At 43.9% G+C, this 27,875-nt stretch overlaps 1 protein-coding gene across 1 annotated transcript in view; it reads right to left on the bottom strand.

The window, feature by feature from the left end:
• The window catches only part of ANKHD1 (ankyrin repeat and KH domain containing 1), a 226,002-nt gene that overhangs the window by 109,242 nt on the left and 88,885 nt on the right, over positions 1 to 27,875 (bottom strand). The window contains exons 3-9 of the mRNA XM_069763859.1: positions 27,679 to 27,832; positions 20,633 to 20,780; positions 12,969 to 13,116; positions 12,660 to 12,893; positions 2,389 to 2,483; positions 964 to 1,201; positions 653 to 844 (exon numbers count right to left, since the gene is read on the bottom strand). Coding sequence (XP_069619960.1) covers positions 653 to 844; positions 964 to 1,201; positions 2,389 to 2,483; positions 12,660 to 12,893; positions 12,969 to 13,116; positions 20,633 to 20,780; positions 27,679 to 27,832 — 1,209 coding nt within the window. The remainder of the gene's footprint in view (positions 1 to 652; positions 845 to 963; positions 1,202 to 2,388; positions 2,484 to 12,659; positions 12,894 to 12,968; positions 13,117 to 20,632; positions 20,781 to 27,678; positions 27,833 to 27,875) is intronic.

A 27,875-nucleotide genomic window follows, 5' to 3' on the forward strand; every position in this document is an offset into this window, starting at 1 on the left:
AAAAAAAATGTTTTTTTGGCTGCCAAAACACTGAAATACAATGCAATAGAAGGCGACCAATACATTGTATCTATCCAAAAATGGTATCAGTAAAAATGTCTACAAATTTATGAATTTTCTCACCAAAAGGAAGAAAAAAAAAAACTCTATACATGTTTGGCATCTGGAGAATTATGTTGCCTGGTCAGTTTTATTATATAGTGAACACAGGAAATACTGTGTGGAAATACTCTTGGAAAAACCAGGAAAAAAAGAAAAAAAAAAGTGTCAAGGTCGTGAAGGGGTTAAAGGCACCGGCCGCCTTTCCTTTAACATGTGGTGCACTTGTTAGTCTTTCCTCACAGATGCACAGCTAGCCAGCCCATACAATGCCTTCTTATGGAGGAACATTACCATCAGCCTCCTCAAATAGTAAAACCGCTCTTCTACATAGAATGAGTTTTGATTGGAGGAGGCCGATTGACTGGTCATACGCTTCTCCACCAGCAGCCATTTTTGAGACTGAATAGCTGTGCAGAAGGAGAACCTGTAACACTGATATTTTAACATATGCTGGGACATGGTTATGTGGCACGTATGATATAGAAGTGGACAACACATTCATGTCCAGGGGAAAAATAATACCCCATGCCTAAAGTAATGAAACACATACCAGCAGACAGAAGATACTTCACTAGTTCAAGATGTCCTTCCTGAGATGCTTCCATGAGAGGAGTCGAGCAACCAAGCTCTACATCTGCCCCGGATTTCACGAGAAAATCTGTAACTTCAGCAAACCCTCCACAGCATGCCAGAGTAAGAGCGGTTTCTTGGGTTTCTTCAGTCTGAGTATTTATGTTAGCACCTACAATATTAAGTTTTATCAGCATGCAGTGGTGACAATTTTCACATTCAAAACATGGGAGTATTTGGAAAAATTTAACTGTACACCATCTATAGAAAACCGAGCAGCCATAAAATTACCTTGTGCTAAAAGTAGTGCCACCATTTCCTCATGTCCTTCTCGCGCCGCTTCCATTAAAGGTGTGTAACCTTCATCATTCACCTCTTCAAGATTGGCGCCTCTTTCTATTAAAAGAGCTGCTAGCTCTACATGGCCACCACAAGCAGCTAACGTGAGAGGGGACTCAAAGGAATCTGCAGGCATATTGACCTGAGCTCCACTATCAAGTAGTAAGCGCGCTACCCCAACATGTCCATCCTAAAAACACAAAATGTAAGGTAGAGATCAAAGTCATAGAGTAGGGTTTACAGATGTATTTACAGAGCTGTAAGCCCAAGTGTTCAGAATCCTACCCATGCATTGTGAATGGCTAGTCTGTATAACTCTGCACCATAATTAAAAGGGGTATCCAGGACTTTACCAAAAAATAAAAATGTATCTAAGCACTAACACGCAGGTAATAGCAACTTGCCAAATAGTTGTGCCCAGCGCTGTTCTTCCCCAGCACCGAGCGGTCACAGATCGCTTCTGCCAGGAATTCAGTTACGTCTGCTGACGCAACGGGGTGGGACTTCAGAGGTCATTCTGATTGACAGCCGCCTCTCTGGCAGCGGGGATCCGGCTGTTAAGAATGATTTCTGAAGTCGCACCCTGTCAACAGAGCGGGGAGAAAAAGAAGCCTCCACTCTGTAGATATGATGTCAGAGGCAGTTGAATCCCCAGCATAATCGGTATGTGACCGCTCTGTGCCGGGGAAGAACGGCGCCATGCACAACAGATAAGCAAGTTGCAGTTACCTGCCTGTTAGTGCTTAGATACATTTTGTGATTTTTTTTTTTTGTAAAGTCCCGGATAACCCCTTTAATGGGTTTATCTGACAGACATGCCATATCCATATGCTATGGATGTAAATTCCACATATGGGACCTACATCCATCTTCACGAGTCCCCCCTGATATCTGGACTGATGCCCTACATTGAATTGAGAGCCATGTAGAACTTTCCTTGATTTTCTCGACGGGGTTCCCCGATCTCCCATTGCGATTGTGCCAAAGTGATGCCATGACAAAAGGTGGCGCCATTCACAGCTATATCATAGCACACGTACAAACATTTTATTTCTGTGGCCAGGGAAGTAGTCCTAATGAGGCATCAGGGGACCTCCTGCTGAAGATAGATGTGTGTGGCATATCCACAGAGTCTGCCATAGAGGAGTCAGAAGTATTCTAATAGAATAGCACAAAATATCACTTAAAGGGACTCGGTCACCTGAATTTGAAGGGAACAATCTTCAGCCATGGGAGCAGGGTTTTCGGGTGTTTGATTCACCCTTTCCTTACCCGCTGGCTGCAATATTGGATTGAAGTTCATTCTCTGTCCTCCATAGTACACGCCTGCGCAAGTAAATAAGGTGTGTGATCTTATACAAGTGCCTAAGTGCATACCATGCAGGCCTCCATTAAGGCAGTGTGCATCTCATCAGTTTTATGCTCTTGATCAGCACCAGCATCCAACAAAAAACGAACCATCTCTAGATGACCTATGGAGGAAGGGGAAGAAAAATAAATAAAAAGTTACATTTAGGATTTAAAAAAGCAAAAGCACGTATTCGGGCTCACTCACACTGCAGTATAACATGGCCGAGTGCTATCTGATGTTTTTTGGGGCAGTGGAGATCTGTGATTATTTTCTCATGGCGATTTGGCATAAGAAAAACAATTGCAGCATGCCGTGAATGTATCAGAGAATCAGGTAACATGTCCCATACAAGTCTATGGGTGAATGTGAATCTAGTGAATGTCATCCGAGTACAGTGCGATTACTGAGATCGCCGGCAATGGAGAAGATGGAGAAATTACTTGCTGCGTCCTTGCACCTGAGCGGCGATTCTCTTATGCGAGACACTCAGATCACAGCGCACTGACACTCGGCTCCCGCTTGCAGCACAGTTTGAGCCGAGGGTCATTTGCGTATAGTACCCGATCCTCTCACACGACTGACACTCGCCAGTGTGAGCGCACCATCACCAGAATGCCTCTATAGGTTACTAAAGAGATGAGACCTGGGCACACTGCGGCTTGCGCACCACATCTAGCGCTTTGGCTGTTATTGCCAGCTCTCTGACCTGGACACACAAAGGGCTTGAAATGTCACACAAAGGCCACATCACGTAGCTGCTCTTTCTCCCCTCACTCCCCCCATGGTGTCTTGATTTCACTGCATACAGCATTGTTCCATCTTCCACCATTCTGCCTGTGAGACTAAAGGTACCTTCACACTCAGTGACGCTGCGGCGATACCGACAACGATGTCGATCGCTGCAGCGTCGCTGTTTGGTCGCTGTAGAGCTGTCACACAGACAGCTCTCCAGCGACCAACGATCCCGAGGTCCCCGGGTAACCAGGGTAAACATCGGGTAACTAAGCGCAGGGCCGCGCTTAGTAACCCGATGTTTACCCTGGTTACCAGCGTAAAAGTAAAAAAAACAAACACTACATACTTACCTACCGCTGTCTGTCCCCGGCGCTCTGCTTCTCTGCACTCCTCCTGCACTGACTGAGCACAGCGGCCGGAAAGCAGAGCGGTGATGTCACCGCTGTACTTTCCGGCTGACCAACGCTCACAGCCAGTGCAGGAGGAGTGCAGAGTGAGTATGTAATATTCACCTGTCCGCGCTCCAGCCGCCGGGCATCGCTCCATCTTCCCGGCGTCTCTGCGCTCTGACTGTTCAGGTCAGAGGGCGCGATGACGCATATAGTGTGCGCGGCGCCCTCTGCCTGATCAGTCAGAGCGGAGACGCCTGGACGAGACGCCGGAACGAGACGCCGGGAGCTGCAAGCAAGAAAGGTGAGTATGTGTTTTTTTTTTGTTTTTTTTTACTGCAGCAGCGACAATGGCAGAGCTTTCAATGGGGCAATATGAACGGTGCAAGAGCACTATATGGGGCAGAGCTTTCTATGGGGCAATATGAACGGTGCAAGAGCACTATATGGGGCACAGCTATAGGGCAATAATGAACGGTGCAGAGCTATTGGGCAATAATGAACGGTGCAGAGCACTATATGGGGCAGAGCTATAGGGCAATAATGAACGGCGCAGAGCACTATATGGCACAGCTATGGGGAAATAATGATCTATTTTTATTATTGAAATTCACCGGTAGCTGCTGCATTTCCACCTTAGGCTTATACTCGAGTCAATAAGTTGGCAAAATTAGGGGGGTCTGCTTATACTCGAGTATATACGGATAGAATATATATATATATACACATACATATATATATACACATACATATATATATACACATACATATATATATACACATACATATATATATACACATACATATATATATACACATACATATATATATACACATACATATATATATACACATACATATATATATATATATATACACATACATACACATATATAAGATTCTATATATATATATATATATATATATATATATATATATATATATATATATATATATATATATATATATATATATACACACATACATACATAGTTACATAGTTACATAGTTACATAGTTATTAAGGTTGAAGGAAGACTATATGTCCATCTAGTTCAACCCATAGCCTAACCTAACATGCCCTAACATGTTGATCCAGAGGAAGGCAAAAAAACCCCATGTGCAAAGAGTAAGCTCCACATTGGGGAAAAAAATTCCTTCCCGACTCCACATACGGCAATCAGACTAGTTCCCTGGATCAACGCCCTATCAAGGAATCTAGTGTATATACCCTGTAACATTATACTTTTCCAGAAAGGTATCCAGTCCCCTCTTAAATTTAAGTAACGAATCACTCATTACAACATCACATGGCAGAGAGTTCCATAGTCTCACTGCTCTTACAGTAAAGAATCCATGTCTGTTATTATGCTTAAACCTTTTTTCCTCCAACCGCAGAGGATGCCCCCTTGTCCCTGTTTCAGGTCTATGATTAAAAAGATCATCAGAAAGGTCTTTGTACTGTCCCCTCATATATTTATACATTAAAATGAGATCACCCCTTAGTCTTCGTTTTTCCAAACTAAATAGCCCCAGGTGTAATAACCTATCTTGGTATTGCAGACCCCCCAGTCCTCTAATAACCTTGGTCGCTCTTCTCTGCACCCGCTCCAGTTCAGCTATGTCTTTCTTATACACCGGAGACCAGAACTGTGCACAGTATTCTAAGTGTGGTCGAACTAGTGACTTGTATAGAGGTAAAATTATATTCTCCTCATGAGCATCTATGCCTCTTTTAATGCATCCCATTATTTTATTTGCCTTTGTAGCAGCTGCCTGACACTGGCCACTGAATTTAAGTTTGTCATCCACCCATACACCCAGGTCTTTTTCATTGACGGTTTTGCCCAGAGTTTTAGAATTAAGCACATAATTATACATCTTATTACTTCTACCCAAGTGCATGACCTTACATTTATCCCCATTAAAGCTCATTTGCCATTTATCAGCCCAAGCTTCTAGTTTACATAAATCATCCTGTAGTATAAAATTGTCCTCCTCTGTATTGATTACCCTGCAGAGTTTAGTGTCATCTGCAAATATTGAAATTCTACTCTGAATGCCCCCTACAAGGTCATTAATAAATATGTTAAAAAGAAGAGGGCCCAATACTGACCCCTGTGGTACCCCACTGCTAACCGCTACCCAGTCCGAGTGTGCTCCATTAATAACCACCCTTTGTTTCCTATCCCTGAGCCAGCTCTCAACCCACTTGCACATATTTTCCCCTATCCCCATTATTCTCATTTTATGTATCAACCTTTTGTGTGGCACCGTATCAAAAGCTTTTGAAAAGTCCATATACACTACATCCACTGTGTTCCCTTGGTCCAATCCGGAACTTACCTCTTCATAGAAACTGATCAAATTAGTCTGACATGAACGGTCCCTAGTAAACCCGTGCTGATACTGGGTCATGAGGTTATTCCTCTTCAGATACTCCAGTATAGCGTCCCTTAGAATGCCCTCCAGGATTTTACCCACAGTAGAGGTTAAGCTTACTGGCCTATAGTTTCCGAGTTCAGTTTTTGTTCCCTTTTTGAATATTGGCACCACATTTGCTATACGCCAGTCCTGTGGCACAAACCCTGTTATTATGGAGTCTTTAAAGATTAAAAATAATGGTCTATCAATGACTGTACTTAATTCCTGCAGTACTCGAGGGTGTATCCCATCCGGGCCCGGAGATTTGTCAATTCTAGTGATTTTTAGACGCCGCCGCACTTCCTGCTGGGTTAAGCAGGTGACATTTAATTGGGAATTTTTATCACTAGACATTTTGTCTGCCATGGGATTTTCTTGTGTAAATACTGATGAAAAAAAGTCATTTAGCATATTGGCTTTTTCCTCATCCTCATCCACCATCTCACCCAGACTATTTTTAAGGGGGCCAACACTATCATTTTTTAGTTTCTTACTATTTATGTAGTTAAAGAATATTTTAGGATTATTTTTACTCTCTCTGGCAATGAGTCTCTCTGTCTCAATCTTTGCTGCCTTGATTTGCTTTTTACAGAATTTATTTAATTTTCTGTATTTATTTAATGCCTCCTCGCTACCTACTTCCTTTAATTCTCTAAATGCTTTCTTTTTGTCCCTTATTGCGCCCCTTACAGCTCTATTTAGCCATATTGGTTTCCTCCTATTTCTAATATGTTTATTCCCATACGGTATATACTGTGCACAGGTCCTATCCAGGATGCTAATAAACGTCTCCCATTTTGTCTGTGTATTTTTGTGTCTCAGGATATCGTCCCAGTTAATTGCACCAAGATCCTCTCTCATCCGTTTGAAATTTGCCCTCCTGAAGTTTAGTGTCCTTGTAACCCCTCTACTACACATCTTTTTAAAGGATACATGAAAACTTATTATTTTGTGATCGCTATTTCCCAAGTAACCCCCAACCCTTATATTTGATATGCGGTCTGGCCTGTTGGTTAATATTAGGTCTAGCAGTGCCCCCCTTCTTGTTGGGTCCTGAACCAGTTGTGAAAGGTAATTGTCTCTCATAATTGTCAAAAACCGATTACCTTTGCTGGAACTGCAGGTTTCTGTTCCCCAATCTATTTCAGGGTAGTTGAAGTCCCCCATAATAATGACTTCTCCTTGAGTCGCAGCTTCATCTATTTGCTTTACTAGGATATTCTCCATTGCTTCCATTATTTTTGGAGATTTATAACAAACCCCTATCAGTAATTTATTATTTTTTCCCCCTCCCCTTATCTCCACCCACAGGGATTCTACATTTTCATTAAATTCACCTATATTATCGCGCAGGATGGGTTTTAAGGATGATTTTACATATAGACACACCCCTCCCCCTCGCTTATCTGTACGGTCATTTCTGAACAGGCTATAGCCCTGCAAGTTAACAGCCCAGTCATGGCTCTCATCCAGCCACGTTTCAGATATCCCCACCATGTCATAAATATGCTCCAACAACATTAGTTCTAATTCGTCCATTTTGTTGGCGAGGCTTCTGGCATTAGTATACATGCACTTTATGTTCCTCTCTGTACTTCTATTTCTTAAATTATTAACTGTTCTGACCCCACCCCCCATGCCACCGCCACCCCCAACTTCCTTATTTGTGCCCAGGACTCTGTCTGCACTATCTTCCCCTCCTATAAAATGAATACCCTCCCCCCCAATTCCTAGTTTAAACACTCCTCCAACCTTCTAGCCATTTTCTCCCCCAGCACAGCTGCACCCTCCCCATTGAGGTGCAGCCCGTCCCTAGCGTAGAGCCTGTAGCCAACTGAGAAGTCGGCCCAGTTCTGCAGGAACCCAAACCCCTCTTTCCTACACCAATTCTTGAGCCACTTATTAACCTCCCTAATCTCCCGTTGCCTCTCTGGCGTGGCACGTGGTACCGGCAGTATTTCGGAAAATACCACGTTGGAGGTCCTTGCTTTCAGCTTGCAGCCTAATTCCCTGAAATCATCTTTAAGGACCTTCCACCTACCTCTAACTTTGTCATTAGTGCCAATGTGCACCATGACCGCTGGGTCCTCACCAGCCCCTCCCAATAATCTGTCCACCCGATCAGCGATGTGTCGGACTCGAGCGCCAGGTAGGCAGCACACCGTTCGACGATCCCTGTCTTTGTGACAGATTGCCCTATCTGTTCCCCTAATAATTGAGTCCCCCACTACCAGCACCTGTCTGGTCTGCCCTGCTCTCCTATTTCCCTCCTTACTGGAGCAGTCACTCCTCCGGCTTTCAGAGGACATGCCTGGCTGCAGCAGTGCTACCCCTGTACTGGCACCCCCCTCATCTGCCAACTTAGCAAACTTATTGGGGTGTTCCAGATCAGGACTAGCCTCCCTGGCACTCTTCCCTCTACCCCGCTTCCTAACTGTCACCCAGCTTGCTACTTCATTGTCCTGCAGCTCCATCCTACCATCCCCCCCCTCATCTGTCCCATTGAGCGTCTGCTCCGTGAGCAGAAGACTCCTCTCCATGTTGTCTATGGATCTCAGTGTTGCCAGCTGCACATTTAGAGTCAAAATCTGGGTTTCCAAATGCACAACGTGCTCACATCTCGCACAGCAGTATGCACCCTCGATCGGCTGCTCAAGGACTGCATACATGTGGCAAGATGTGCACTGGATGGCATTAACAATCGTGGAGCACATTTCCTAATGGGGATTGCACCAGACAGAACAGTTCAATAAAAAAAAAAAAATAAATACAAAGTATTGATAAAAATCAGACAGCAATTCAGTAATTCCTCCCCTGAAAACTCCCTGACTCCAAAGTCACTGAATCACAAGTCACACTTACCGGCGTCCACACTTACGCTCTGGTCACACTCAGCTCGCTCACACTCGCTCTGCTGAAGATTTATAGAGATTTTTTTTTTTTTTTTTTTTTTTTTTCCTAGTTCCCCTCAACAGCAATCAACTTTGCTGTTCAAATGCACTTTCAAAAAGGACTTGAGCCCCAAACAGCTGCCCCTTATAAACCCTTAACTATGAGCCCCCACCCTAAGTTAACCCTTATGAATATAGCTACCCCCAATTCAGCAGCTCACACCAATTCACACAGGTATTTGTTAAAGGCTTTCCAAATACCTCTTCACTGAATCACAAGTCACACTTACCGCCGTCCACACTTACGCTCTGGTCACACTCAGCTCGCTCACACTCGCTCTGCTGAAGATTTATAGAGATTTTTTTTTTTTTTTTCCTAGTTCCCCTCAACAGCAATCAACTTTGCTGTTCAAATGCACTTTCAAAAAAAAAAAAAAAAAAAAAAAAAAAAAAAAAAAAAAAAAAAAAAAAAAGCACAAAATGTACATATATACATACACACACACACATATATATATATATACAGAGAGAGAGAGAGAGAGAGAGAGAGAGAGAGAGAGATCTATCACTATCTATCATCACAAATGGACAGAAGCCATATCGAACAAATTTTACCACTATTAGGAAGTTATAGGTCAACAAAACACCAAGGGGGTGTGTGTATATCATATTATAATATATACATATATATATACAATATATGTACAGTGTGTGTGTGTGTGTGTGTGTGTGTGTGTGTGTGTGTGTGTGTGTGTGTGTGTGTGTGTGTGTGTGTGTGTGTGTGTGTGTGTGTGTGCGCGCGCATTTTTTTTTTTTTTCTTAAGACTTTGGGTAAAACCCAACCAGGTCCAATACTTTGTGTTAAACAAGATCGAAGACAGAACTTCTAAACATAGTGTTTTGTTTGGGAGCCTCCCATGGGCATTTTTAAAAAACGGATCCGTCATAATCAGTTGTAAAACAGATAAAAAAAATTTGACGAAACGGATGAAAAACTGATGCGACAAATCCTTTTTTGCCGGATCAGTCACATCAGTTTTTCAAAATTTACGACAGATCTGTCGAGCCACCAGATTGAGCCTGACAGCAAAAAACTGATGTGTGAAAGCAGCTTAAGATCCAGCTTGTCCTAAAGCATCTCCCCATGAACAAAAACAAAGAGGATGGCACGCGGACGTCCTTGTGCAGGCCGTTATTTACCATTTTAAAGTGAAAAAGTTTAGTTCAATACTTGAAAAACTGATGCAACCAGAAAAAAAGCAAGGGTTATTTTAAATGGATGACCTTTTTGGTGACATCTCCCAAAGCCTGCATCTTGTGACACCTGACAACTTCTGCTAAGCTTGCTTATCTGAGATGACACATTCCCCGTCAGGCTTCAGTCTCCTCTCCGAGCTCACAATTATAGAAGCGCTAACAGAGCAGTACAGGTTCTGCCTCCAACATGGCTGCGCTGCAATACGCGCACAGTGACAGCGTTCCCGGACTGCAAATACCTCTGCATATTTTGTGCTTTTGCACTGTATGTCTATTACCCTGTAGGCCCTACAGAATCTACAACTAGTGTTTGAAAAAGACTCTTCAAAGAGTTGAAACGTCATGCTTCTGGATTCTGTGCCCTCTACGTTATATATGGTGTCACTATTTTACTTATTAAATATCCACTAGCACCACAGAGTGCAGCTGTTTGACTTTTCATCCAATATGACTGCAGGCATTAAAAACAAAACACAGTAATCACAAGGGGTTGTCCACTTTCAGAAAATCTTCCTCTCAAGGTACAGTTTGCTATAAAATAATCTGAACTTACGTTTATTCTGCCCCACCACCCAGTAGAAACATGAGAGAGAAAAAAATGTTCTATAGAAACAATAGCCCGAGTCCCAATGATCACAGACATTTCATTGATCAGTTTCTGCTCCAAATCTTTTCATTTTTTAATTGCTTTAAAAAGAGGTTGTTTCTTTTAGAAACTATTGGCTCACACAACCTCCTCTTCCCTACCCCTGCTTTACTCCCCATCCCCAGGTCCATTGCCTAGTGACACACACACAAATAATAGCAGTGCAGATAAACATAATATGCAGTGCCAGGCAGCAGCTGCCAAGGCAAACAGGATCATGGGGTGCATTAAAAGAGGTCTGGATACACATGATGAGAGTATTATACTGCCTCTGTACAAATCCCTAGTTAGACCGCACATGGAGTACTGTGTCCAGTTTTGGGCACCGGTGCTCAGGAAGGATATAATGGAACTAGAGAGAGTACAAAGGAGGGCAACAAAATTAATAAAGGGGATGGGAGAACTACAATACCCAGATAGATTAGCGAAATTAGGATTATTTAGTCTAGAAAAAAGACGACTGAGGGGCGATCTAATAACCATGTATAAGTATATAAGGGGACAATACAAATATCTCGCTGAGGATCTGTTTATACCAAGGAAGGTGACGGGCACAAGGGGGCATTCTTTGCGTCTGGAGGAGAGAAGGTTTTTCCACCAACATAGAAGAGGATTCTTTACTGTTAGGGCAGTGAGAATCTGGAATTGCTTGCCTGAGGAGGTGGTGATGGCGAACTCAGTCGAGGGGTTCAAGAGAGGCCTGGATGTCTTCCTGGAGCAGAACAATATTGTATCATACAATTATTAGGTTCTGTAGAAGGACGTAGATCTGGGGATTTATTATGATGGAATATAGGCTGAACTGGATGGACAAATGTCTTTTTTCGGCCTTACTAACTATGTTACTATGTTACTATGTTACTAATATCTCAATTATACAAACACTAGTTACGTATTCGGATTTACAGCTGAAATCCGTACACCAGTCTGTATAGTTAAGAATCAAGCTGCTGCCCATAGAAGTTTACAGATGGGGCAGAGGCTGCAGCTTCGAGCGTTGCCTAAATATGTGCGTTTCACAGAGAGTAGGTTCTCCTCCCCAGTGTAAGGCAAACGTCATCGGCGGTCAGTCATCACCCAGGGAAAATGACAGCTGGACTGAATGTGCAAAGGGGTAATTGCTTCATTCCTTGTACACACAGCCGGCGTATTCTGAATTTATGACTATGCTTCAAATGTATTTCTAACAGAGGCCTGAGTGGGGCCGTCCCAGAAGCTCCATTCCCCGTCTTGGCTTTGGCACGCCATCAGCTCTGTGAATGGGGCTGGCTGGCTCATTTCTACAGCTAAGGCTTCTTTCACACTAGCGTCGGAATCTCCCCGTCGCAATGCGTCGGGGAGAGATTCCGACGCTAGCGTTTGCTGCATTGCACAATGGAGGCAGCGGATGCATTTTTCCGGCTCATCCGCTGCCCCATTGTAAGGTGCGGGGAGGTGGGGGCGGAGTTCCGGCCGCGCATGCGCGGTCGGAAAAAGCGGTCCGTCGGGAGAAAAAAACGTTACATGTAGGGTTTTTTTTTCCCGATTGGCCGCCAAAGCACGACGCATTCGTCGCAAGACGGATGCGAAGTGTGCAAATGCGTCGTCAATAGAAGTGTATGGGGAAAAAACGAATCCTGCAAGCACTTTTGCAGGATGCGTTTTTTCTGCAAAACGACGCATTGTGACGGATTTAAAAAAACGCTAGTGTGAAAGTACCCTAAGCCACCCCAATTCTTGTGCTATGACTCAGTCGTTACAGATATGGGCTGGCATGGCTATAATGCCAAGCCACACACACCAAACACTCCACTGCCAAGCATATAAACTAGAAGTGAAGCTGCTGGAAACTCAAAAAAATGTTGAAGTAAAGCATACATTATTATTATGAATTCATGTGGGTTATTGTTCCAATGGACAACCACAAAGTTCATCATTGCAGACATAGCTAGTGCTTATCTTCTCTTTTATACTAACCTTTATAGCATGCCAATGTCAGTGCACTTTCTTTAAATTCATTTGAATGAGTATTAATGCCAGCTCCATTATCCAGCAAAATCTTTGCCACCTCAACATGACCAGCACTGGCAGCTTCCATTAATGCGGTGTGGCCATTTTCATTATGATCCTCTATATTGGCACCTTCTTCCAACAAAACTTCAACTACGTCCACAAACCCTCCAGCACACGCATAGGTTAACGCTGTATTTCCTAGAAAGAAAAGAATTGTGGCGATCGGTTATAGTGATTGACATTTACCAAGAGCCAGAGCCCCGAGTTACCCACCAGTTGAGGAGCGAGCATTGACATCGGCAGAATGCAGGAGGAGAACCTTCACAATATCCACAAATCCGCCACTAGCTGCCGCCATTAAAGGAGTGATGTCATTTTTATTGCCTCGGTCTTCAACATTCGCATGCATTGCTAGTAAAACCTGGAAAACATTTCAAATTATAATCTTACTGTTGGAAGATTGTACCAGCACAACAAACAAGTCTTCTATTCTGTGGCTTGTACTTCGCTGCCCCAATACAGAGTCTCAGAATAACGGACCCCTGCAGTACCTGCCACTGCTCTGCAGCGCTCTGCACAGGCTTACTCAGGCTTACTCAGGGTCAGTGAGAGGTTGGTCCCCCATACCATCTAATCCACTCCACATTAAAAAAAAAAAAAAAAACAAGAGTTGCAATTTACATGCGGTTAACCCTTTCCCATAGTCAGTTTGCACATTTGCACTCATTGTTTCCTCCCTCCCCTCTTTTTTAGCACTGTATATTCAGGGATGGAGAAGGCCCTGACGTAATGACCGGTCTTGTGCCTTCCCTCGGGTGACTCCGCCTGTCTGACAACCAGATCCGTGCTTCCGTAGCTACACAGATTGGAAGCAGTTATTCGATTTTATTAAACCAGACTTCTGCAGACACGGCAAAAATAAATAAATAAGCATTTATAAAGTTAAGGAGCAATTCAAGCATCCGTAAATCCCCTAAAGGAACCTGAACCTTCTTGTGTGTATAAGGTATTGCAGTGTAGAGTGTAAACTAAACTCCTTTGAAGGCCAGCCTGGGTAGAAAGAGGGTGGAGAAGGGTGCCATCATTAGTCACCCTGGCTGCACAGCAAACCTGCAGTTTCATCATCGGTAAGGGGGTGTGGGATGGTGAGAAGAGACAAATTGGTGGTCCACCAGCATTGTGCCACTTAACTGCGGCTGTTAGTCAGATGCTGGATGACTCTGCTCCATACACCTGAACCAGAGAAGTAATGCTGATATTGTGAAGGCCGGTAACAGGTACTTATAGGATGGAGCCACCAGTTGCTCAAAGTGCATAGCATTGTGCCGATCCATCTGATAAGTGGGACACGGAAAGTCGAGCATGATCAGTCCATCCTCAGACTGTTCTCTGTTCACTGCAACAAACGTTTATCTTGCATACATTTCGATGCCCAAAGACTAAGACTAAACTTGTGAACTCAGTCCAAATTAGACCAAGGACACTCGAGGACTAATATATTTCTGTCCATGGAGAGGTGTGAGGGCTCATTTTTTGCATCTAACACCTGATGCTTTTATTGATACTATTTTGGGGTAAATAAGACTCTCTAACCCCTCTACCCAAAGCCCGTTTTCACCATCATGACGAGACTAATTTTTTCAAATCTGACCAGGGCCACTTTATGTGGTGGTAACTCTGGAACGCTTCAAAAGATCCCCCGGATTCTGAGAATGTTTTCTAGCGACATATTGCACTTCATGATAGTGGTCACATTTCTTTGATATGACTTAGTTATTTATTTTTTTATGCTTTCACAAGGTAAACAGAAAAGATGGACCCCAAAATTTGTTGTGTCATTTCTCCTGAGCACACAGATAGCCCATACGAGGAGGAAACCACTATTTGGGCGCACAGCAGAGCTCAGAAGGGAATTCGTGCCATGTTGACTTTTTGAATGCAAAATTTGCTGGAATAATTAGCGGGCACAATCTCTCGTTTGATGTGCCTAAAATGTGGACACAAGTAACACCATTTTGGAAAGTAGAACTCTTAGAGAACTTATTTAGATGAGTGGTGAGAACCTTTAACCCAAGGTGCTTTACAGAAGTGTATTATGTTGAAACATGAAAAAAAAAAAAATATGTTCATGCTTTTCCCACAAAGGTTTTTTTTTTTTTTTTTTTTTAAAGGAGAAAATGGACCCCAAAATTTGTTGAGCAATTTTTCATGAGTACACAGATCCCCCATATGTGGTCGATAACTACTTTTGAGGCACAGTGCAACGCTCAGAAGGGAAGCAGCGCCATACTGAAGTTCAGATTTAGCAGGACTGGTTTGGAGGAGCCATGTTACATTGGTAGAGCCCCTGAGGTGCAAGACCAGCAAAACCCTAATAAGTGACCCCAATTTACAAACTACACCTCTTAATGAATTACCGTATATACTCGAGTATAAGCTGAGATTTTTAGCCCATTTTTTTTTGGCTGAAAGTGCTCCCCTCGGCTTATACTCGAGTTATTGTCCCAGGGGGTCGGCAGAGGAGCGACAGCTGTCACATCATACTCACCCCCACCTGACTCGTCTCTGCACGTCCCTGCTTCTCAGATGGTCTCTGGCATCGGCAGCTCGTTACGGTGTTCAGTGGTCACGTGGTACCGCTCATTAAAGTAATGACTTTACTGAGTAAATGAGTAATGACTCATTAAAGACGTGACTCCACTCCCATAGGCGTGGAGCGCATATTTATTACTTTTATGAGCAGCACCATGTGACCATCGAACACAGGAACAAGCTGCCGGCGTGCGCCAGAGACCATCTGAGAAGAGACTGCGCGAGGAGAGGGCGAGTATGACGGGGGAGGGTGAGCCATGCGATATTCACCTTTCCCCGTTCCACCGCCGGCGCTGTGTCTTCCGCACCCTCTGGCCGTGACGTTTAGGTCAGAGGGCGCGCGATGAATGTTTAGTACGCGCCCTCTGCCTGAACAGTCACTGCAGAGACCCGGAAGACACAGAGGCACGCGGCGGTGGAACGGGGACAGCCGAATATCGCAAGGACCGGGGGCCTGAGACAGCGGCGACTCCGGCCCCTGGTCCCCATAGCGCACCAGTGTCCCTGCCTGCTCAGGACACCGGCACTCGGCGCCCAGCGATGAGGGGTGAGTATGTTTTTTTTTTTGTTTTTTTTTTTAAATCACAGCAGCATATGGGGCATATTATGCTATGGAACATCTTATGGGGCCGTCAACCTTTATGGAGCAGCATATGGGGCATATTATGTTATGGAGCATCTTATGGGGCTGTCAACCTTTATGGAGCAGCATATGGGGCATATTATGTTATGGAGCATCTTATTGGGCCATCAACCTTTATGGAGCATTATAAGAGGCATAATATTCTATGGAGCATCTTATGGGGCCATCATTAACCTTTGCGAAGCATTATATGGAGCATATTTTAATATGGAGCATCTTATGGGGCTATTAACCTTTGTGCAGCATTATATGGGGCATATTTTTGTATGAAGCCTCTTAGGAGGATTATTATGGGGCTCCTGAATCAATATGGATATTCAAAAACATTTTAACCTACTGATGTCTCAATTAATTTTACTTTTATTGGGATCTATTTTTATTTTTGAAATTTACCAGTAGCTGCTGCATTTCCCACCCTAGGCTTATACTCGAGTCAATAAGTTTACCCAGTTTTTTGTGGCAAAATTAGGGGTCTCTGCTTATACTCGGGTCAGCTTATACGCGAGTATATACGGTAATCTAGGGGTGCAGTGATCATTGACACCACAGGTGCATCACAGAATTTTATACCATTGGACAGTGAAGAAAAATTAATTACATTTTTACAACCAAGATTTTGTGTTGGCCCCAGATTTTACATTTTCATACTGATAAATGGGAAAAATGGCACCAAAATTTGTCCCACAATTTCTGCTGAATGTAGAAAGGTGTCTGTACAGTCAGTACTGCTTAGCCACAATGTGAGACTCGGGGGGCAAAAAGCTCTATTTGCCTCCTGGGAACCAGATTTTTCCAGAATAGTTTGTAGAGCCCCTAAATGCTAGAAAAGCAGAATATCCCCCTCAAGTGACCCCATTTTGGAAATTATACCCCTATAGGAATTTATCTACAGATGTAGTGACAATTTAGACACCATGGGTGTTTCCCAGAAACGAGAAGCAGTGGATGTTGCCGATTTGAAATTGAGAACTGCCATTGTAGTGCCCAGCTTGTGCATCTGGAGACACGCACCTGTAAATTAGGTTGACTATCATCGCTACAGAAATGTGGATGCTTAATGTGGCTTAGGCTAGGTTCAGATTGCGTTAGTGCAATCCGTTTAGCGCCTAGCGCTAGCGGATTGCGCTAACGCAATGTGTTGTAAAGGGGTCGCGTTAAACGTCCCCGCTCTCGCAGATCGGCGAGAGCGGGGAATGGAAAATGGCACGTGCTAGTGATGCGCGTCCCCATTGCTGTTAATGGGCGCGCTAACGGGCGTTAATTTCGCCGTGCAACGCTGTCCGTTAGCGCGGTCCCATTAACGCAATAGGAACCTAGCCTTAGACACTGGGGCTAGGAAAGGGAGCATTTGGATTTGGGAGCACAAAATTTGTTGAGTTTCGTTTGGAGGGCCAGGGACATTTTGCTTTTCTATAGCCTTTGTACTACCATTAACGTGGAAGCACCCAATATTTCTGTTAACGGTTGACAGACCCGAGTGGGGCCTTGCTTCTTTTGTGGACTAAGTTCAATCTTTTATTGGGAACATTTTACATGACGTTTGATATCACACTTATTTGTCGTCCTACGCTCAGCACTTACTTTGTGGTTTCCATCTAATCCTCTGAGTGCCGTGACAGATTAGAAGTGCATAAAACTGATGGGCTGCGATTTTATGCACCCCTAAAACGGCATCCAGTATGTCTGCATCTGCCTCGTTTGAGGGAATCTTCCACCAGGGCTTCTGCATGAATCATGTATTTCAGAGATTTAGATGGAAATCCCGATGCAAGCGCTCAGCACAGAGTGCAAGATAAATGTGAGTCGAGACATACTGCGATTTTTGGAAGGCAGAATAAACATATCAACAGAAGGTGAAGAATTTGTTTTATATATATTTTTCACACTGTTCCTCGTGTGGTATAAGTGATTAGGTGACTTTATTCTTTGGGTCGATGCGATTACAGAGATACCAGATTTATAAATAGGTTTTTATGTTTGGCTGCTGTCATACACTAAAAGACGCTTTTTATTGCATTAACTAGGTTTTGCATCGCCGTATTTAGAAAACTAATTTTTCCATATTTCAGCTGACAATCGTGTGACCATTTTTTTTTTTTTGCAGGACGAGTTGACGCTTTTATTGGTAACATTTTCAGCCATTATATTTTTAGAACACTTTCTATTCCGATTATTGGAAGGCAGTAATTGTTTTTTGGGTTTTTGTTTTTTTTTTAAATGCCATTCCTCATATGGCAAAATTGATCAGGAGGTTTATTCTTCATGTCAGTACTATTACAGCATTTATAATTTTTCTTTTGTTTTTACACAAACTATTTTATGGAAAAAAATTTGCATCGCTTTATTCAGAGAACTTTAACTTATTTTTCCGCTGACGGAGCTGTATGGCAGCTTGTTTTTTGCGGGAAAAGCTGACGTTTTCAGAAAAAGAATTTTTTACATTCGCCTTTTTGATAGCATTTTATAGCCCCTTTTTTTGTTCGCGGTATGATAACGCATAGTTTTTGCTTCATTTTCTTTTTTAAATTTTTTTTACGGTGTTAACCTCTTCAGTGAACTAGAGGGACAGTTTTATAGGTTGGGTCGTTTTGGTTGCGGAAATACCGAATGTGTACTTTTGTGTTTTTTTTTTTGTTTGTTTTTTTAACATAAAATGTATTCATTGGAATATATTTTCTTGTTTATTTCATTTTACAATTTTTAACAACCTTTTTTACTTTTTTTTTTTTACATATTGTCCTACTATGGGACATCATCTTCACACTGGGCATCAGAGCAGCATCTGACAAGAGGGCGGAGGCATGTCAGCTCATGCTCCAAGCGGGTGCTCACTAGTCACCTTCTCTGAATGAAGCAGAGGCCATCTTGTGGCCCGGGGTCACCATGGAAACCATCAGCACAACGCGGTATTGCGTTGTGCTGACGGGAGCAAACAATCAGTCGAGGGGTTCAAGAGAGGCCTGGATGTCTTCCTGGAGCAGAACAATATTGTATCTTACAATTATTAGGTTCTGTAGAAGAACGTAGATCTGGGGATTTATTATGATGGAATATAGGCTGAACTGGATGGACAAATGTCTTTTTTCGGCCTTACTAACTATGTTACTATGTTAAAGCTCACTCCCTCTGCGATGCTTCTCGATGCCGCTGTCACTATTGACAGCAGCAGAGTGGTTAAACATCCGAAGTCAGTGCAAGTACTAATTGCGGGCGTTGCTACAGAGCGTCAGCTTTCATATACAGCTGACAACCTAAGGCTGGGGTCACACTTGTGACTACAAAGCGAGAAACTCGCATGAGTCTCCCACATCAATACCCTGCCGCCAACACTCAGGACCGGAGGGGGCGGCTGCATGTATTTATATGCAGCTGAACGCTCCGGTCCCGAGTGCTGGCGGGAGTGCCGGGCATTGAGGCAAGAGACTCGCGCGAGTTTCTCGCATTACACTCGCAAGTGTGACCCAGCCTAAGGCTACTTTCACACTTGCGTTTTTAGCAATCCTTTGTTTTGGGCAAAAAACGGATCCTGCAAACGTGCTCGCAGGATGCGTTTTTTGCCCATAGACTTGTATTGCCGACAGATCGCGATGGATGGCCACACGTCGCGTCCAGCGTGCACTGGATCGGTTGTGTTTTGGTGGACCATCATCACAAAAACACGTTCAATGTAACTTTTTTTTAGTAGGTCGCGTCCGCCATTTCCGACCGCGCATGCGTGGCTGGAACTCCGCCCCCTCCTCCCCGGGACATAGACTGGGCACAGGATGCGTTGAAAAACTGCATCCGCTGCCCACTTTGTGCACAATTCGCGTCGGTACGTCAGGCCGACACTCTACGACGGCCCCGTACCGACGCAAGTGTGAAAGAAGCCTTACTCACGGAGGCGCTCAGTGTGATCAAGAAGAAGTGTATGTACAGCGGTTTGCGGAAAGGCAGCTCCAGCAGCAACTTGCATATACGGCATATATATCGGGAAGTGGATAATCACTTCTTAATGCATTTTTGTGAATTTGCAGCAACTAAAAATCCTCAATCATGGATTTTCTGAACACTGATACCAAACACGTACATTATGTTTTTGTTTTTTCCATTTATCGTTAAACTGGGGAAAGGGGGAGGGGTACGAATTTGTAAATATTATATACACACACTATGTTTAGTCCATTTTGGGACTTAACCTTCGATTGTCTGATCGCTTCGACTATATAATGCAATACCATAGTATCGCTGTATATAGTATAAATAACTGACACCAAGCTGCAGGCTGGAGGTCGCAGAAGAGAAGACATTACAAACCTGTAGGTGTCCAGCCTGCCGTTGGCTGTCATAGCAATCCATTGGTTCGCTGCTATTGAGAAGCAGATGGCAGCCTGAACTGACGTCCGGGCTGTATCGCTTAAACGCCGCTGTCAGCAATAGGCAGTGGGATTTCAGGTTAATATCAGCGATCAGCGGGAACGTCAGTGGCTGCTATTACAGGCAGAGATCAGGAGCAGGCTCAGTCTCTGGGCACACTACAAAGTCTTTGACATGCTCCATGACAAATGTAGCCATAATGAGGCGTTGATTGGAATGAAACTGCCCAATAAGAAATTAAGAATTTAACATTTTAGCCATTCATTAAATTGAAGACATCTACAGAACATTCGATAAAAAAACACACATTGGAGAAAAACAATTTTTTTCTTTGTCATATACTCACTTGTACCAGTTCGTAATATCCAGCTGAACAAGCCAAGCAGAGAAGACTTTCGCCTTCTTTAGTATGCTCATTTACACTTCTACCTTCATTGAGGAGTTTGCGGACAGCATTTACATCTCCATCTGAACAAGCTTCAGCCAAACTGCGACTGTAAAACAATGTCAACGTATTTGTAATTTGGTTATAAAAACCTAATGTTTTATTTGTAATCATTCTCTATTGAAATCAGTAACAAGCCTGACTTTCTACAGTTAAAAAAAAAAGCCGTTGCAATTTACCTCTCATTAAGAAGGTTCTCTGCTTGAGAACAGAGGGATTTTCATTTTTGGAGTTTACAGCTTGTTTACCGACCACCTCTGCAGTGCATAAGAGGAGGCAGTTTCCAAGGGGAGGAACGTGTGCTTGTAAGCCCGTTGCCTTAGAGCCTGCAAGCACTGCTCTGAAACTGGCCGGATAGCAGGACCCAAGCGGCTTTGGCATCAATCACCTCCTCCAGTTGCAGAAGTAAAACTAGGCAGTTACGACACTTCTACAGCACGGTGCTTAGAAGGAAAGGTGGCAAAATAATGGAATGAACAGTGATGAGCAGGCGTGCTCGGATAGCTTGTTATCCGAGTATCTTGGGCGTGCTCAGATAATATGTTAGAGTGACTGCAGCTGCATGTTTTGCAGCGGTTTAACAGCCGCAGGGACTCATTATCCGAGCACGCCCAAGATACTTTGATGAAATCGGAGCACATATCGTTCAGCACCAACAATGAACAATCATAAAAAAAACTTTGCAAATGCAGATTAAAAAAGTTTCTTAGTTACCCTTTAAAAGGAAACAAGGGAAAAAACAAACAAACAAAAAAAAATGAACATCTGAAGGGTTGATGGCTACCTTTGCCACCAGCACAAGTAGACAACGTGAGCCAGTGTCCTGGATACCACCTTAATGCCCAGAGGACACATTTCATGAATGAACTAGAGCAGTGAGCTGGAAACAAGGATGCTGCCAGCACAGAACGGGCAGGATAGAAGGTTGTTCCGAGGTTGTTTGCACACTTGCTACACAGTCATGTGTCCTTTCCTGTGGCAGTGGACTTCACCCTCTGCTGGTTCTGTCACCATGTGACGTGCCCCGCACACCCTCCTGGAATGCGGCTTGAATGTGCACGTTGTGGGGTGCAGCAGGTGTAGCGTGTAGTACCGGTCAAGAGACCGTAGCAGTGAGGAAACACTATGCCTCCAGGGACAGCCTGTGCGGTCATAGCACATCACAGGTAATATGTGAAATCACTATTTATAAAAGGAAGGCTACAGGAAGAAGGCTCTGGGCTCTTCATCATGCGTGTCCTTCTCTGGCACATAAGTGGCAATACCAGGGAATTATACATATGGAGCAAGTCATGTTGGTGATTTTTTTTTTATATGTTCAACCGCTGTAACAGAGGGAAAGTTTAGTCCGAATTGCTGGTAGCCGTAGGTGTGAGCAGGGGTAAATTATGGTTTTCGATTAACAGTTATAAAAGAAGGCTTATTGGAGGCATCATCCTTCCTTCTAACCAAATACAGTAGTTATTATACAGTGGGGAAAATAAGAATTTGCTCCCTTGCGGATTTTGTAAGTTTGCCCACTGACAGACAGGAACAATCTATAATTTTAAGGGTAGGTTAATTTTAACATTGAGAGATAGAATATCAAAAATAAAATCCAGAAAATCACATTGTATAAATATATAAATTTGCATTTTGCAGTGAGAAACAAGTATTTGATCCCTCTGGCAAACAAGACTTAATACTTGGTGACAAAACCCTTGTTGGCAAGCACAGCAGTCACTTTTTTGGGGGTGTTGATGAGGTTTGCCCACATGTCAGGAGGAATTTTGGTGCACTCCTCTTTGCAGACCATCTCTAAATCATCAAGATTTTGAGGCCGTCACTGGGCAACTCGGAGCTTCAACTCCCTCCTTAACTTTTCTATGGGATTAAGGTCTGGAGACTGGCTAGGCTACTCCATGAGCTTAATGTGCTTCTTTTTGAGCCACTCCTTGTATGTTTTGGGTCACTATCTTGCTGGAAGAACCAACCACTACCCATTTTTAATGTCCTGGCGGAGGGAAGGAGGTTGTCACTCTGGATTTTACGGTACATGGCTCCATCCATTCTCCCATTGATGCAGTGAAGTAGTCCCTGTGCCCTTAGCAGAGAAACAACCCCAAAACATAATTTTCCACCTCCATGATTGACAGTGGTGATGGCGTTCTTTGGGTGATAGGCAGTATTTCTCTTCCTCCAAAAACGGCGAGCTGAGTTAATGCCAAAAACCTCAATTTTGTGTCTTATCTGACCACAGTACCTTCTCCCAATCACTCAGAGTCATCCAGGTGTTCATTGGCAAACTTCAGACAGGCCTGCACATGTGCCTTCTTGAGCAGGGGGACCTTGTTGGCACTGCAGGATTTTAAACCTTTAGGCGTAATGTGTTACCAATGGTTTTCTTGGTGACTGTGGTCCCAGCTGCCTTGATACCACTAAGTTCCCCCGTGTAGTTTTAGGCTGATCTCTCACCTTCCTCATGAGCAAGGATACTCCACGAGTGGAGATGTTGCATGGTGCCCCAGATCGATGTCGATTGACAGTCAATTTGTATTTCTTCCATCTTCTTACAATTGCACCAACAGTTGTCTCCATCTCACCCAGCTTCTTACTTATGGTTTTGTAGCCCATTCCAGCTTTGTGCAGGTCTATGATCTTGTCCCTGACATCCTTAGAAAGCTCTTAGGTCTTTCCAATGTTGTAGAGCAGGGACAAAAAAAATCTGGCCTGCATATGGCCTGTGATATCATCTAGTGCAGCCCGCAGCTACGGTGCCCATTTTTTGGCCACGGGCCCTTTAATTCTTCAGAGGTGCGCGCGGTATTGTGTCCGACGTGCTCTTTCCATCACTGCTCAGTGGGGAGAATCTTGCAGATCAGATCCAGGTGTGAGACAAGTTGTAAGCCAGGTGGGTAGTGGGGTTAGAGACATGGGGACGATTAAACACAAGCGGTATAGAAGGTTCGGCAGATTGTGCGGAGGTAGCGCTGATGATGCGTCTCCTGCTACATTGTCAGAGCCTGGACCAGGGAGACGCCGACTCCGCGCACAGGAACCACCCCTGACCTGAGCCACTGCCCCCGATCCATCCACAGGGGGGTGTACCGTCACTGCTGAGTGCCCAGCGATGGGGAGACCACCCATGTACACACAGAGGTAGAAGAACAGAGCGTGTTGCGTCCTCCTGTGCGGCTGCAGTGTGCAGAAAGCAGGGGGTCTACCTGCTGTCCTTTGTGTAGTATAAGGTGGGCAGGATACAAACACAGCTCTGCTTTACTGGGTACAACTGCAGGCACCGATTATATCAGGGGGAGCGAGGACACAGGAGCATACATACCCAACACAGGGCAAGTATGCACACATCATACATACATAGACTACACATTACACATATACACACTATACACACACACACACGTGCTATACACATACATGCACCCATGTGCTGTGTATCTCAGACTCCGTGTACCACCTATGTACTGTATAGCTCAGGCCCCGTGTACCACCCAATGTGCTGTATACCTCGGGCCCTGTGTACCACCTATGTACTGCATACCTCAGACCCCGTATACCACCCATATGCTGTATACCTCAGACCCAGTGTTGCGAGTAGCAACATCATCAATACCTCCCAACATTGTATGCCTCACCAAAGAGAACTCATTCCAGTCATCACATTAGGTGGGAGTTATTTAAATGTTTGAATAAAGACTCTAGAAGTTAGAATCTGACTGATTAATTGATTCTGTGGACAGGAGTCTTCTATAATGGTGACTATGTAAGACAGTTGTCTTTAATGCAGGTAACGAGTTGATTAGGAGCGTCTAACTGGTCTGTAGGAGCCAGAACTCTTAATGGTTGGTAGGGGGATCAAATACTGCAAAATGCAAATACATTTATATAAAAATGTATACAATGTGATTTTCTGGATTTCATTTTTGATATTCTCTCGCTCATTGTTAAAATTAACATAGCTTTAAAATTATAGACTGTTCATGTGTTTTTCAGTGAACAAACTTACAAAATCAGCAAGGTATCAGTTACCGTATATACTCTTGTATAAGCCGAGATTCAGCACATTCTTTTGTGCTGAAAATGCCCCTCTCGGCTTATACGCGAGTCACTGCCGGCGGGGGAGGAGTGGTGGAGGAGCAGAAGACATCATACTCACCCTCCTGGTGTCATCGCTGCATATCAGTCACTGCATCTCGGGCGTCGGCATCTCTCTTCCAGTCTTCCTTCCTGTGCTGAGCGGTCACATGGTAACGCTCGTTAAAGTAATGAATATGCACGCGTCTCCACTCCCATCGGCTCATTACTTTAATGAGCGGTATCACTGACCGCTCAGCACAGGAAGAGAGATGCCGGTGCCCGAGATGCAGTGACATATGCAGGGCCAGGAGGGTGAGTAGGACTGGGGGAGGGTGAGCCATGCGATATTCGCCTGCCCCGTTCCACCGCCGCGCTGTGTCTTCCAGGTCCTCTGGCTGTGATGTTCAGGTCAGAGGGCGCGATGACGTGGTTAGTGCGCGCCCCCTGCCTGAACAGTCACTGCAGACAGCCTGCGACGCTGAGGAGCAGTGGGCAGCGACGAGAGGCGAGTATGTCTTTTTTCTTTTCATTTTTTTTTTTTTTTTTTTACTTTTAATGGCAGCAGCATTATATGGAGCATATTTTACACTGTGTGCAGAATTATTAGGCAAGTTGTATTTTGATCACATGATACTTTTTATACATGTTGTCCTACTCCAAGCTGTTCAGGCTTGAGAGCCAACTACCAATTAAGTAAACAAGGTGATGTGCATCTCTGCAATGAGGAGGGGTGTTGTCTAATGACATCAAAACCCTATATAAGGTGTGCTTAATTATTAGGCAACTTCCTTTCCTTTGGCAAAATGGGTCAGAAGAGCGATTTGACGGGATCTGAAAAGTCCAAAATTGTGAGATGTCTTGCAGAGGGATGCAGCAGTCTTGAAATTGCTAAACTTTTGAAGCGTGATCACCGAACAATCAAGCGTTTCATGGCAAATAGCCAACAGGGTCGCAAGAAGCGTGTTGGGCAAAAAAGGCGCAAAATAACTTCCCATGAATTGAGGAAAATCAAGCGTGAAGCTGCCAAGATGCCGTTTACCTCCAGTTGTGCCATTTTTCAGAGCTGCAACGTTACTGGAGTAACAAAAAGCACAAGGTGTGCGTTTCTCAGGGACATGGCCAAGGTAAGGAAGGCTGAAAAACGACCACCTTTGAGCAAAAAACATAAGATTAAACGTCAAGACTGGGCCAAGAAATATCTTAAGACTGACTTTTCAAAGGTTTTATGGACTGATGAAATGAGAGTGACTCTTGATGGGCCAGATGGATGGGCCAGAGGCTGGATCAGTAAAGGGCAGAGAGCTCCACTCCGACTCAGACGCCAGCAAGGTGGTGGTGGGGTACTAGTATGGGCTGGTATCAAAGATGAACTTGTGGGACCTTTTCGGCTTGAGGATGGAGTGAAGCTCAACTCCCAGACCTACTGCCAGTTTCTGGAAGACAACTTCTTCAAGCAGTGGTACAGGAAGAAGTCTGTATCTTTCACGAAAAACATGATTTTCATACAGGACAATGCTCCATCACATGCCTCCAACTACTCCACAGCGTGGCTGGCCAGTAAAGTTCTCAGAAGAAAAAAAAAAAAAAAAATGACATGGCCCCCTTGTTCACCTGATCTGAACCCCATAGAGAACCTGTGGTCCCTCATAAAATGTGAGATCTACAGGGAGGGAAAACAGTACACCTCTCGGAACAGTGTCTGGAGGCTGTGGTGGCTGCTGCACGCAATGTTCATCGTAAACAGATAAAGCAACTGACAGAATCTATGGATGGAAGGCTGCCGAGTGTCATCATAAAGAAAGGTGGCTATATTGGTTTTTTTTGAGCGGGGGTTTTTGCATGTCAGAAATATTTATTTCTGGATTTTGTGCAGTGATATTGGTTTACCTGGTGAAAATAAACAAGTGAGATGGGAATATATTTGGTTTTCATTTCTGCTTTACCCTTTTAATAATAATAATAATCTTTATTTTAGTACAGATTATGTACTGGGCTTGGAGCTTCCACATTTATTTACTGGTAGGTATAGAATACACCACCCTGCTAGCGGCAGAGCATCCTGCAGAAGAAACAAATCAGGTAGAACTAAGGGGCAGATTCTTCAGAGAGTTATCAGATTTCCAATAACAAAAAATCTCTGTGCGTTACAAACTTTGATAGAGCAGCAGCTTTAAAGCACAATCAATGCTGCTCCTTCAAGGGGGGGGACCTGGCAGTTGCACAAAAAGTTGATTTAAATACTGTGTAAAAATCCCTGAGCTCACTAGATTCTGATTTTCAGTTTTACACTGCGTCGCTCCATTGCAGAGATTCACATTCATTGCTTTTGGGGATCAGTATGTGAAATCTCTGACGAAACACCTGGTTGGACTGCAAACTAGGATTTCACATCCAGAGTTCCAGAAGAAACAAAATGTGATTATCTCTGCAATGGAACAATGAAGTATAAAATGGAAAAGAGCAACAGAAACAGGGCAACCCAGGGATTTTCACAAGGTATTTAATTTTCTAAACGAGATACAGGTCCTCCAAGTGAGGAGAAACAGGGACTCAGGATCTTCAGATCGATTGCCAGGGCCTCGACATGGGCGTAGGGGATAAAGATCTTTCATATGAAAACCACTGTAAGATGGCTATACAAAGTAGCTAAAAAGTCTGCTGTAACTGGCAACCACTAGCTGTACCTTTAGTTGTTAGACCTCTGCCACATTTCTCAGAATCATTTTCGTTTTCTGTCAAAAACACATTTGCTATAAGCTTTCACTCACTGCTAAGCACCCGTGTCATCGATAAAGAAAGTAGTGGATGTTTTAAACATCTAAATTTAAAGTGTTCTTGATGCATGGTGGATGCTACAGAGCACTGACACATACTTGTCCACTTGTCCCATATGAATGTTGTCCGCCCTCATCCGAGTCAGCGCAGCAGCAGCTTCATCCAAAGCACAGCTAACTGATGAGGTCAATCTCTGAAGAACTTCAGGATCCGCAAAGGCTTTTCCATCAGCAGTAGACAGTTTTCCAATCCCTATATTATACAGTGAAATCAGGTCAAGAAAAAAAAGAAACAA

This window comes from Ranitomeya imitator, chromosome 4 (assembly GCF_032444005.1).
Source record: "Ranitomeya imitator isolate aRanImi1 chromosome 4, aRanImi1.pri, whole genome shotgun sequence".
In the NCBI taxonomy this organism is placed as follows: Eukaryota; Metazoa; Chordata; class Amphibia; order Anura; family Dendrobatidae; genus Ranitomeya; species Ranitomeya imitator.